Source organism: Enhydra lutris, unplaced genomic scaffold (genome assembly GCF_002288905.1).
Source record: "Enhydra lutris kenyoni isolate GAN:26980312 unplaced genomic scaffold, ASM228890v2 scaffoldscaffold51, whole genome shotgun sequence".
In the NCBI taxonomy this organism is placed as follows: Eukaryota; Metazoa; Chordata; class Mammalia; order Carnivora; family Mustelidae; genus Enhydra; species Enhydra lutris.
This window is the reverse complement of record NW_019154135.1, coordinates 11,518,005-11,531,676: the sequence shown is the minus strand read 5'-3', so window position 1 is coordinate 11,531,676 and position 13,672 is coordinate 11,518,005. Positions and strand designations below refer to the sequence as shown.

Genomic DNA, 13,672 nt, shown 5'->3' with positions numbered 1-13,672 from the left:
CGTCTTCATCAAGCCAAGACAACTGTCCGCCTCTAGAGGTCTGCTCATCGTGGTGAAGCAGCCATTGAAACCCAGGACTGATCAGGAGCTCTGTCTTCAAAAGGTGTTTATTTCTGTCAGCTCCCCCGGCTCGTTTCTGATGAAAGAGGCAGATGCTTGGCGTCCACCCTCCGCTGGCCCCTTCGCTGGCCCCCGGGGGAAATGCACACGTGGAGAAGTTCTGCTTAATAGAGTAGGGCTTGCGCACTCTGTCATCGGGGCGATCACCTCCTGATTCTTGGCGCGCTCACCGGCTCATTTCTCGGAGCTCCTCCGTGAAGGAACGTTGTTTTCCTGGTGCCAGATTCGGAGCCGGCCTTGCCTCTTGTGCGGAGCCGCAACCATTCTGCAGAAGGAACTGCTACGTGCTGGGAGCCTTCTGAATGGCCACATGTGTGTCCCCAGGCGGGGTAGCTCCCTTGATGGCCAGGGGGTGCCCTTCCCTTCTAGGGAAATAGAGTGCAGGTGTGTCTGTTCGAACGTGCTTATCACTGGCTGCCCAGAAGGGGTTATGACAAACTAACAGGAAAAAATCCTTTTGGCCAACATTTCAGTATTTGCTCTGGGCTAGACGCTATTCTAAGTATTTTACAGAACCACAAGAGGTTGATACGATGCTCATTCCCTACTTGGCCAGTGGGGAAGCTGAGACACAGAGGGGTTGGGAAAACTACCTAAGCCCCGGGGTCAGAAGGTGGCGGTGTTTCCTTAGCGATCCGAGTAGCTGTTCTTGATGAAGAAAGAATCTGGATGTGAGCTGCTCCTTGAGTACTGTTCAATTTCTTGTGCCCCGAGGGTCTTGGTCTTCCTCTCTGTGTCCCTTTGGTGGCTACGGGAGTAGAAGCTATGTGGAGTTGTCTTGTGGCCCCTGGGCCCAGGGGTCCCATTCCACATCTTCCTCAGGGCTGGAGCTGTCCCAGCTGAGCCCCGCACCCGCGTTCTGCCAGGACTTGGAGCCGGGGTCTTTTCCTGGCTTATCTTCTGCTCACCCCCGTTCTCCCCTCCAGCTGACTTCTGCCTCTACTCACCTGGGCAGCCCCAGTTGTGTCCTCCATGGTTCTAGAGGAAGCTCCCCCTTGTTCCAGCAGGTAGCCCCTCCTGACAGCCCCTCTGCACCCCTCTCTCCCTTCCTCCTTCCCTCCCTCCCTCAGCACCCAGGCTTCTCTGCGTCCCAGGGTCCCAGCTTATGCACAGCCCAGTCTCTGGTATTTTGCGTGTAGTTTTCTTCCTCCTCAGAGCCACACACCACCACCACCACCCCCCCGCCCTGGCCCCAAGCCCTCTGAAGGCCCAGTTAGGTGGGAAAGAGAGGCTGTGTTCATTTGGCTTGAATTCAGGATTGGCAGGCTGATATAATGGTTTTCAATTTTCCCCCGTTGTCCACACTAGATAGTTTTGTGGTGTCCATATTTGAGCTTGAATTCAGTGAACCTGATTTTTTTGTTTTTCTGAAGTTAAATCAAGTTATACCAAAATGATTCAGAAGGCAGGGGTGGCATGGTCTGTGATGCTGGAGAAATGGGTAGAGTAATTTAAGGGTTTGTGTCATACTGGAATCACCGACCTACCGTGCTACTGGGGATGAGGACTGGGGTTTCTATAGGATGGTCTTGCTGGGATGGAAGAAGCCATTCCGCCCCTGTGTTCACCTGCCAGGGAGAACCCCCTCTCCCACTCCCCACCCCATGTCTCACCACCTCCTGCCTTCTCCACAGACACATCTCTTACCCTGCAAGTTTCTTCGGTTCACAGACGGTTTTGCTAGAAGGAGCTCGAAGTGGTGGCAGGAGGAATGGGGGGCAGGAGGAAAATCAGGGGAGGGGGCTGGAAGAAAGGCTTTCTGTTTTAAATCCTGGGCCCCCTTTATCCTTCTCATTTTGATCTTTAATCTCCTGGGGAGCTTGGACATGGCTCTCAGCATGGTGTGGCCAGAATTTGGCTTTGTAAGCAAACTAATGCATGTGTGGACCTCTGGGAGTGTTATACTGTTTCAGACGAGGCTTACAGAAGTCCTACTAAGCATGGGTCATGATTACGCAGGGCGGATGGAAGGAGGAGTGAATCCTAAACTCTTGCCTTGAGTGTAGAAAGACTGGGAATTTTATGGGAGAAAAACACCCAATAGCAGAGAGAGGTTCCTTAAGCGGAACACAGTTGGGGGTTGGCATGGTGTTTTGCCGACCATTGCTAGGGCCGCACGTTTGCTGTAATCTTGACAGGAGTCCCAAGTGCAGAAATGCAGCAGAAAGAGCTTATCAGGCTGTTTTCTGTGATTTTCTGAAAATAGCGACTTTTAGGAAGCATGAGATTGAACCAATGCATTTGTTTCTATGTGTTCTGGACCCTTCCCTATGGCCATCCAACCCAGGATGGGTAGGCTGCCACACTGACTTTTTTTTAAATTAAAGATTTGATTTATTTATTTGAGAGAGACAGCACAAGCAAGGAGAAAGGCAGAGGGAGAAGTGGGCTCCCCGCTGAGCCAGGAGCCCAATGTGGGCTCCATCCCAGGACCCCGAGATCATGACCTGAGTTTAAGGCAGACCCTTAAACGACTGAACCCTTCCGGGCACCTAACATTGACCTTTTGTGGAACTGGGAAAACATAACCTATGAACATCAGCAGTCATAGTTTGGCGAGTTTATTCTAAAGTTTTCTGTGTCCCCTTGACTTACACTCTCTGATATCTAGGCCTGTCCTCAAGATTCTTAATTCTTCTGTGTTATTTTGAGGAGGCGCGAAAAACGCTTTGAGTGCTTCTGTCGGGGGTTTTTCTTGGGAGGCCTAGATATCATGCTGGTATTTCCTGACGTTCTTGGTATGTCATCATGGCCATTATTATTAGGATTATCCCAACTGGTATGCATTTATCCAAAAAATCATGAACATGAGTCCCTGTATCTTATTTAAATATATATTTTATTAGTTATTTTACTTTAAATTTTCTTCTGTTTATCTTAGATTTTCTTCATTACTCAGGACACAGAGCCTTCCCCACCTCTCCTAAATCTGAATTAAGGCACGATCACAGCCAGTTTGATCATATGATGATGTGTAAACCAACCCACAAAACAGAACCGCAGCAATGCCTCTGTGGTCACGAGAGTCACGTAGAACGCTTTCGTCAAAGTTTTAAGTTGTGTCTATCACTCAGTGTCAGCGCCCGAGGAAGCTACACCGCGCCGGCACGGAAAGCAGACGAGATGCGGGGTGGCGGGAGCTGTGGTGGGCGCTGGAGCGGAAGGACTGTATGGACACCCACTGCCCGCTGGGGAGGGGGAGAGGGGACAGGGACGAGGACAGGAGTGGGGTCCCGGGGGTATGAAGGAGGGCAGGTGGAGGTGGAGCGGGGAGAGGAGGCGAGGGGGCCCGACGTGCTGTGTGTGCTCAAGGTAGAAACCCCTGTCCTGTGGGGTGATGCACAGTCACCGTCCTCCTGGCTTCGTGCAGCGGGTCCCAGCAGTGGCCGGTGAGAAATGCTCCGTCTTTGCTCCCCATCTCCCTGAGTGCCCATCTCTGGCAGCAGCTCCGTGGTAGAAAGGGAGCATTTTTGGCCTGGGGGAAATTAAAAGCTCTCTTCTCCGTTCTCTGTTCTCTGAAGCCCCGCCCGGCCCTCCCCCTCACTGGCTGATTCCCTTACTTCCTCCTCGGTCTCGGGCCCCCATGTGGCTGTGCGTCTGGGCCCTGGCTGAACGGGGTTTCGGAGCTCCAGCGCTGAGTGGCCCTGAGTCCCCACCTGCTCATCCTCTGCCAGTCTGGGGGAGGGAAGGGAGCTGTGCGTGCGGGGTGGGCAGGGGCAACAAGAAGGAGGAGGGCACGCAGGGCCGAGCGCACGGGTCTGGGGGCCCTCGCAGCATGGCAATGCATTCAAGGTCAGCACCTGTCTTGCAGGTAGCCAGGGACCTTGTGAGGCGTCTACACTTGGAGGCCCACGTGGACAAACTGGTGGCCACCTACAGCGGGGGAACCAAGCGGAAGCTCTCTACAGCCTTGGCCCTGCTGGGCAAACCTGACCTGCTGCTGCTGGTGAGTAGCGGACAGATCTGTGGTCTCTGGGCGTCTTCAACTAGGATGCCCCTCCCGGGAGGACATTCACATCTGCAGTGTGGGTTCTCCAAACAAATAAACATTTTGCCCTAAGACAACGTTTCCCGAACTGAGAGTCTCTGTTATCAATTTCATTGAGGATGCAGTGAAAATTTACCATTAACAGCAGTATTGTAGAATCACACTAGAACCCGAGTACAATCCGAAAACCAGTGTGCGCTTGACATCTAGCATGTCACTTTTGAGTCTTTTCTATGTGATTGTCACAGCGGCTGTGACATGAGTCCGTGGGGAGTCCTGTCAGTGGGTGTCAGGTGTAGGACAGATATGGCAGGGAGAGTGGGTCGTTTGGCAGGAAGGGGGGTGTGAACCAGCGGCTTTGAGACGAGACTGTCCGTAGTCTGTCTGGCAATTGGAGTGAATCCAGTTCAGCCCGATGAAAGCATGAACCAGTGGTGGGGCATCAAGAAACAGAGCCAGTGGTCTTGCATTTCCAAAGGAGCTCAAAGTCCTATCCTGCAAACAATACAAAATAGGCACGATTTGGGTGCCATAGACAGGATACGAGTCCTTGGAGGGCGTCCCACGGCTTCCCACGTGCATGAAGTCAGAGGGGCTGCAAAACAAATTCCTTTCTTCTTTCTGTTCTTGTTCATTCAATGGAAACTGTTTTAAAGGGGACTCAAGAGGCCTGTGTTGGAAGAGGGGCCTCTCATTATTTAGTGGGGTGTCTTCTGGACTCGCAGGTGATTTTCCTTATTCGCTCTAAGCGTGTTTCTTTGCACGGCCCCAAGTCAAGGACAGCTGCAGCATGCCATCTTCTGACATCGGGAGTGAACACAAACACTTGTCCCGTTCTGCAGGTTGTAAACTAGGTTTTCCGTACAAGAGGAGGCCGACATCAAAGGGCTCATGGGGCATGGTGTCTGTTAGCTTCTGTAGAACTTTCCCCAGGCTCAGTCTCACCCAGCGTGTGTCCCGAATCAGGACAGAGACACCGACCAGGAGTGCATCCCCCGCCTGCTTCTTCCAGCCTTACTCTCAGCTCCCTTGGTGGCCCTAGACTTGGGCTTAGAGGTCAGACTTGAGTCAGCTGCCAGGGTCCAGGTTCTGCTCCTCGAAGCACCTCCCTGCACACATGCGGCCTGGCTTATGGAACACACGTTTCCTCCTCCTTGTCGTCTGCAAGTGGCCGGGATACACTCCTGTGTACTGGGGAAGCTGAAAGTGGACCAGGGAATGATGCCCATGGCATATGGTGCCCTAGGCTTTAGTGACCATGCTGAAGGGGACTTGTTTGGAGCATTTTGTTCAAGACATGCCTTGCAGGACCTTCCACATTCTCCCCCAAGGAAGGACAAACGGCTCCCGTCTGACACCGGCGTGGGGTCAGGAAAACGCAGAGCTCCCCATCAGCTTTCTTGCTAAGCAGGGCGCGACCACCGCCATTTGCTTGCTCGTCTAACTCCACATGTATGTCATCCGGTTTGCAGAAAAGTGCAGGTGTGTGTTTTCCTGCGCGGTGCCATTTTTTAGGTCCACTTTCCATCTGTTTTTCTTTTGGAGAAGCTGATGACCCTAAGCTCTTAAGATAAATGTGTTTAGTCCTCCCTGACTGCACAAAGCCCAGAAATGCATCACACGGTCCAGAACCGTTTCTCTCAAAAGTGGTTCAGTAAGTGCTCTGGTGTTTACTGAAGGGGAAGGCTCCAGGTTCCAAGAGAGCCCACGCTACCTGGTGGTGCTCCTTGAGGAGGCTTCCTCTTGCCTGTCTTTCCTTGGAAGTTCTGTGGAGGTGGACGGTGCAACAAGGGGGGGCCGTCCTCTCGGACCACCAGCTGTTGTGAAGCCGTGCTGCCCGGAGAACCAGCGTGGGGTCGCCCCCCCGCCCCCCAACGGGCCCGGCCTCATGCAGCCTGTGTGTCCCAGTGTGCACCTGCAACAGCCACCGTCGTGTGCTCTCTCCTTCAGGACGAGCCCAGCTCCGGGATGGATCCCTGCTCCAAGCGGCACCTGTGGAATACGATACTGCAAGAGGCCCGGGGAGGCTGTGCGGTGGTGCTGACCTCCCACAGGTGAGCCCCTGACCTCACAGCCAGTCTGGGGGCCAGGCTGGGGGCACTGGCAAGAGCCGTGGTGTGGCTGGGGTCAGGCCCATGCGGCCCCTGTGCTCCTGTGTCCAGACAGCCTTGCTGCCATGGGGACGTAGCCGGGAGCCCCCAGCACAGGTTAGGACCCTGAAGTGGAGATGGGTCAGGCAACAGAACCGAGGCCACATAGGCGGCAAGTGGCCTAGAGCTAGAGTCTGAGCCCAGCGGTCTGTCACAGGCACACACTTGCCGTCTGTCATTCCTGCGGGGCTGGATTCCTCCCCCAGTCCTCCTGATGTTAGGTGTCAGTGACTTTCTGCCCAACATCTTTTTTTTTTTTAAAAGGATTTATTTATTTTAGGGGCACCTGGAAAGCTCAGCGGGTTAAGCCTCTGCCTTCATCTCAGGTCATGATCTCAGCGTCCTGGGATTGAGCCCCGCCTGGGGCTCTCTGCTCAGCGGGAAGCCTGCTTCCCTCTCTCTCTGCCTGCCTCTCTGCCTCCTTATGATCTCTCTCTCTGTGTCCAATAAATTAAAGAAAAATCTTAAAAAAAAAAGATTAATTTATTTTATTTAAGAGAGAGCACAAGCACATGGGCTGGGGGAGCGGCAGAGGGACAGAAGCCGACTCCCTGCTGGGCAAAGGATCCTGAGATCATGACCTGAGCCGAAGTCAGTCTCCCAACCGACTGAGCCACCCAGAGGCCCCAGAAGTGTGGTCTTTTGTATCTGACTTCTCTCCCTTGCTGTGTCCTTGAGGCTCATCTGTGTGGTGGTGTGTGTCAGCCATGGGCTGGTTTTCGGTGCGGAACGGTGCTCCCTGAGACCGTGTTTCGTGCATTCTTCCCTAGTCCATGGCCCTTGGGACTGATTCCAGTATGAGGTGCTGTGAACGGTCTATGACTGTCTTTGTGTGGGTGTATCTTTTTATTTGTCTGGAATGGTTTTTAGGAGCCGAATTGCTGGATTGTGTGGTAAGCTTGTGTTTAATCCTTTAAGCCAGAGTAGGGCTTTTGCTTTCTGACGCGGCTTCATCATTTCATGTTCCCAGGACCAAAGATGAAGTTCTTGGCTTCTGCAGACTCTTGTCAACACTGTCTTTCTGATTGCAGCCATCCTGGCAAAGTGTGATTTTAATGCACGTTGTCCAGATGAGTGGGTCGTCTCTGTCTTCTCAGCTGCATTGTTTCTTACAGGAAGCCAGCCAGTGCTAATTCTCATGTTGCCCAGAACATCATGGGTCATTTCTGCTTTTCAGCTCATAGGATTTCCCTTGTACTTTCACGTTTCACAGTTAAACTTCAGTGTGTCCAGAGGTGGATCTCTTTGATTATCCTACCTTGGGTTCATTGTGCTTCTTGAATGCATGGGTTAATGTTTTTCAGTAAATGTGGGGACATTTTGGCCGTTACTTACTCCAGTGTTTTTTTCTGGCTCTTTGTTTTTTTCCTTTTTTTTTTTTTTTTTTTTTTTGATGCATTGGGACTTTCTGTGTATATATGATGGTGTCCCATGGATCTATGGTTTTCTGTCCACTTCTTTTCAGCATTTTTTTCTCTTTCAGATTGAATAATCTTCATTGATCTCTCTTCAAGTTCACTGATGTTTTCTTCTGCTACTCAAACTTTGCTCTTGGCCCAGTGATGAAACTTTCATTCCATTTATCATACTCTTCAACCAAAAAAATTCCATTTGGTCCCTTTTTTTATGTTTGTTTATTTTTGGAGAGAGAGAGAGCATGGGTGGGAGGGGCAGAGAGAGGGGGAGAGAACTCTCAAGCAGACCTCCCACTGAGCACGGACCCCCAGTGCAGAGCTCGATCTCATGAACTGGAGACCATGACCTGAGCTGAAACCAACAGTCGGACGCCCAACTGGCTGAGCCACCCAGGTGTCCCATTTGGTCCTTTAAAAAAAAAAAATTCCAATCTACCTCAGAACCTCTATTTATTCATCATTATTGTCATTAAAAAAAAATCTTGAAACATTGTTTCCTTTAGTGCTTTGAACATACATAGAATAGCTTCACTGAAGATTCTTTTCTACTAACCATAGCATTTAGGGACACTTGGGAACGGTTTCTGCCGACTGTTTTCCCCTAAGGATAGGTAGCAGTTTCTGGTTTCTTCTGCAGGTTTTAATTTTTTGTCAAAAGCTGGATGTTTCACAATGCTTAATAAACCGTAGTATCTCTGGTTTGATTTCTCCCCACGCCCCAAAGTTGCTGTTATTGCCAGTTTTTTTCGTTTTCGTTTTGTTTTGTTTTGTTTCTGGTTTGTTCCTTATCTGTGTCTGTGTGTTAGTGTTTCTTTGCCAGGGATGCATCTATATCTCTCTCCCCTGCAGCGAGTAACTCCCGATGCCTGCCTTCAGTTTGTGTTTTAAATTTTGTGCTCATGTTTTAAAGCCTGGCTTCCTTGGAGCCACACTGATGGTACACAGGCAGAGGCAGCCCTCAGCCATCTCAAGGCACCAAAGATTCTGTCCTCTGCCAACGGATCTGTGTGTGCACAGAAGAGAATATTCCAAGCCCAGGCCTCTTGTCGATAGCCCAGTTTTGCTTTCTCCTGGGTTCTGCTGCTCTCTGGGCTGTGCACGTGGGTGGCCCCTGGGTTCATGTGCAGCTTGCAGTTGGTGTGGCCCCGCTTTGACCTCTCCTACGTGTACATGCAGCCCCAGGGAGCTATATCCATGCAATATTAGCCAAGTGGAGCCCACCTTGGGCCAGATGCCAGAGCTATTGCCCCTTCCTGTTTGCCGGACTCCACAGAACTCACTCACACTGACAATGTCACTGGGCACCAGCATTTCCCAGTGGTCCACACTGAGAGCCAATACTCTGCTAATCCTCGAGGTCTGCCCTGCCTGCTGGCAGGTGCATGTTTGTGAAGCTAATCCCGGATTACCTGTCTTCTTACCCTCATTCATCCATTTGTCACCTGTGTTCCTCAGATTGTTGCATGCCTTCGGTCAACTTCCAGAATTCTGAAATGGGTGTTTGGGTTCATTTGGTCCAGCTTTATAGCTGTTTCTGGGGGAAAGGCTTGCCAATTTTTTTACTCGGCCACAGCCAAAAGCCCTCCTCCAGCTTTTTTGTCTTGGTTCTGTTTCTCTTCGGAAAATAAAATTTTATATCGAAGTAAATTGGGTACAACCTCTACCTGATACTATATACTCATTTTGGCTGAAAACCATCTTTTGTCTGTGCCGAGTCCAGAAGCTCTGCTCATTATGTTGGCATTTGGTAAGTCCTCACGTTCACAGGTAGGTTCTAGGATTGGATAAACTGGTGTCACATTAAAAATGCCTCTTAAATTCCGTAGAGTAGGTAATTATTGCCAACAGTTCTCAGAAAGACCACACGTCACTGTAATTTCCGTTTTATGTCCTCCTGTTCATACTGCTTCACGTTAACGATGTATCTTCATTTCTATAAATCTGTCCATTTTCATGCAATACAAAGGTCTAAATGACTCACGATTAATGAAGAGTAGGGCAGCTGGTGATTGATTCTGTGATTCTAAAACAGCTATCTTCAGCTGAAAAGTTTTCAAATCACATAGTTTCCTCTTAATTTAGAGTTCTTTTCTCTGTTTCTTTTTTTTTTAATTCCTTACCTAGAGGACCATGGTAGAAACATGAGGTGGGAAGAGGAATTAAAATGAGTCCATCCACGGCACCCTGGGTGGCTAGGTTGGTCAAGCATCTGACTCTTGATTTCGGCTCAGGTCATGAGCTCAGGGTGGTAGTTTCGAGCCTGGCGTCAGGCTCTGTGCTCAGCCTGGAGTCTGCTAGTCCCTCTCCCTCTGCCCTTTCCCCTGCTCTCTTTCTCTCTTGAATAAATAAAATTAAAAAAAAAAAAAAAGAGAGTCTATCCAAGAATGACCAGGAGTGTTTTTTGCTTGCCCATCAAACCCTGACTTATACATTCCATTATAAACCCTTAAATCTTTGTGCCTGCCCCCTTCCCCCACCTCCTGCCCTGACCGGAGTTCTGTTCCAGTCGGCTTAGCCACCCTGAGGAAATACAGTGTTCAATTTCTGAGTAAATGGTCAGAGATTGCTTTCATTGATGTTGAACCCCTAGCATTGTATATGCTGATTGATGCTGAAAATGACCAAAACCCCACAGTCTGTTCCCCCTAAGCTGAGATGCTCTGATTTCCCACCTGTTGTTTGGACCTTATCTGTCTGACCACTAATGACAGTTCACTGGAAACTACCAAGTCATTCCTCCAACGTCTGTTCTTACGTGGATCTCCACTCATCTGAACGAATACAGACATGGCTTCCTGTTCTGCCCATTTAATTACAGCACCTACTACACGCTCATAAAAATGGAATTAGATTGTTTTAAATTGGGATTAAAGAAACAGAGAAAGACATGTTTGCATAGAAAGATAGATAAAGCGCGTGTAGAATGTGGATAGAATATATTCCGCAGACTTCATGTTAAGCCACTGTAATAAAGACCCCAAGTCACAGTGGCTCAGAGTAGACCTGTGTTCCTTCTCCCCATTGACAATTCATGTTGGTGGGTTGTGCTGGAGTCCAAGGTCATCCAAGGACTCAGGGTCTTGCCACCATGCCACTTGGTCACCTGTAAATTTGTCCTCATCTTCACGGTTGAAATCAGCTTTCTAGATCCCCTCATGGAAAGTGGAAAGAACCAATATCCAGGACAAATGGCTTGTCTTATTTTGACACAACCCAGAAATCATACTTCACATTGATGTCCGCCTCTAGCTGCACAGAAGGCTGACCCAGTATAGCCTTGATCCGAACGTGCCATGACCTCATGAGCAGACTGCTTAATGTCCACTTCCTAACAGTAAAAACAATACATGTCTCCCATAGGTGGCTTGGATGGTGCAGTGAGGTATAAGAAGGGAAGACATTCCACCATTAACCTTTAAAAGTGTCATCCCAATCATACCTTTTTGTGTTTTTCCTTCCCAGTTTTTTTTTTTTTTTCCACATGCAGGTACAATATTCCGGACATGCATTGCCATATTATCATTACTATATCATTACTTTTTCCCTGTGCAATTAATTGAGTGTAGAAAAGCTCATTTTACTGGCTGATTAACACGTGGGTGTGCTCACATTTGTATGAGTGCTGTATTATCCTATTGCAGAACTGATCTCTGGATATTTACTCCGGGAAATAACTTGGTTGCATTCATATTTTCTGAGTTTCCTAAGGTGAATTCCTAGAAAAGAGATTATTGCCAGATTTAGGTTTTGGAAACTTATACCAGTTTTTCACTTCCACCAGTAGCATGGGGGGGGGGCCTTCTTAGGATCATAGAAAAGATGTTTTTAGCTTTTTTGAGGGTTTTTTTTTTTTTTTATCTGAGAAATCATTGTTTTTATTTGCCCTGGAGATGGGGGAAAATGTGTTTTCCTGTTTAACGTACGAAAGTACACATGGCCAATGCCTTCTGGCTGGAAAATGATTTTAAGATCCCGTATCTGGTAGTTCAGTTTCTGATTTGTGGGTATGTGTATTACCAGTGAGCAGTTCTTTGAAAAGGCTATAGGTTTGCCCTTTTCCCTGGATTGCATTTTCACTTTTCTGTTTTTACCCTAACATGTATCTATTCTTTATACTGAATGTACCAACCCTTATGTATTGCGTTCGTTGTCATTATTTTTAATGTTAGTTTGCTGTGTTGACACGTTTATTAGAAGTTCGTAGTTTTGCGTTGTCAACTGTCAAACATTTCTGTCAGAGTTTCTTTTGTTGTTGTTATGCTTAGATACAATGTTCCATCCTCCGATGTTTAAGGTGTGAAGGTCTCCTTCCGCACCGTCTTTACTGGTTCCAGGGACCTGCCTTCTAATCCTTTCGCATATTGCTTTATTTAAATTATTTGAACTTTATCACTACTCAGCAGGGAATCTGCTTTTCCCTCTCTTCCTCTGCCTACCCCCAGCTCATATTCTCTCTCTCGCAACTAAATAAATAAAAATCTTTAAAAAATAAATTATTTAAGCCTTAAAGCAAATGTTAATAGTTTCTGGGGCTTATTTCTCTTCCTACTGAGAGTTTTTCTGCCTCTCACTAAATAACTTTGAAGATAGGCTTTGTAACTGACTGGCATTATACTATATCCTTGTTATAACTTGTTACTTTCTATATAATTATAATAATACTTTTACAAGTTACAAGTCTTTATTACATATTTTATATGAAGATATTATACAATATTACAAGCTAAATTATAGTTGCAAATTAAAATGTCATTTGTTATATTTTATATTATGTATGATAATAAAATAGAATTCGTATTTGTATTTTATATAAAATTCACTTATTACATTTTATATTTGTATGTACATATTTCATAAAATAATTTTCTTAACAGTAATTTTCATATTATGATGATTTCCTTTTTCTGAAATATATTCTCTGTTTTCCTTTTCTTGACATGTCTTTTTATCGATTTAGGATTTCATTTAGGTTCATAGTAGATCGTATTGCTTTTATTTCTCATAAAACGTCCACATTTTCCATGAAGGTCGCTCATATCTCGTTTATGTTTTTGTACTGTCACTAAAAGGTTCTGTCCTCGTAGCTGTTGCTCCTCAGATATTGAAATGCTGCTAAGTCTTTGGACAAGTGTGTCATGGGCTGTCTAACTAAAAGATCCACTTAAAAAGTGCTTTGGGGGTTCTGTAAGGTTTGCATAGAGAAAATTGTTGAATTTACAACAGTACTTTTTTTTTTTTTTTAAGATTTTGAGAGAGAACGCGAGACACAGAGCATGAGCAGCGAGAGGGGTTGGGGGAGGGCCAGAGGGAGAAACAGACTCCCCACTGAGCAGAGAGCCTGATGTGGGGGGCTCGGTCTCAGGACCCTGAGATCATGACCTGAGCCGAAAGCGGATGCTTCACCAACTGAGCCACTCAGCTGCCCCAACAACAGTAGTGTCTTTATCTACGTGTTGGTTTGACTGTGTGGTCCAAGCCTGGCGTCTCTAGGACACGGCTCACTCATGGGCTTCTTGTCTTTCCCTGCAGCATGGAGGAGTGTGAGGCTCTTTGCACGAGACTAGCCATAATGGTCAAGGGCAGCTTCAGGTGCCTCGGCTCCCCACAGCACCTTAAGGACAGGTATGTTGCATGAACGTTGTGTGTTGTTTGTATACATGTATGCTGTGCATGTGCTGCATGTGTATTTCTCGTCCCGTTGAACTGTTTGCCCTAAGTCAGCAGTGGGATGCACCTGTCGCCGATGCTCTGGAGCCAGCACGGTCCGGCCCCCTTGCCGCCTGGGAAGGGAGACGTGGGCTGAGAAGGTGAGGGTGGGCGGGATGCACACAGACCCAGCCATTCCCACCATGTTCACGGCTTCCTCTGGGAGGACAGGCACTCTCTTTGTGAGAGTCAAGATGGAGAGAGGAGAAAAACGTCCTTGCTGATACAGAATACCTTCCACACCGTCGTCCAACCCCGTAGCCCTCGTCCAGGGTAGATCGGGGGCCTGTGTC

The 13,672-nt window shown here is 48.0% G+C and overlaps 1 protein-coding gene across 1 annotated transcript in view; it reads left to right on the top strand.

Moving 5' to 3' along the window:
• The window catches only part of LOC111157011 (ATP binding cassette subfamily A member 13), a 326,661-nt gene that overhangs the window by 293,400 nt on the left and 19,589 nt on the right, over window positions 1-13,672 (top strand). Inside the window, exons 61-63 of the mRNA XM_022518213.1 lie at window positions 3,932-4,066; window positions 6,059-6,162; window positions 13,203-13,295. Of these exons, the coding sequence (XP_022373921.1) occupies window positions 3,932-4,066; window positions 6,059-6,162; window positions 13,203-13,295 (332 nt within the window). The remainder of the gene's footprint in view (window positions 1-3,931; window positions 4,067-6,058; window positions 6,163-13,202; window positions 13,296-13,672) is intronic.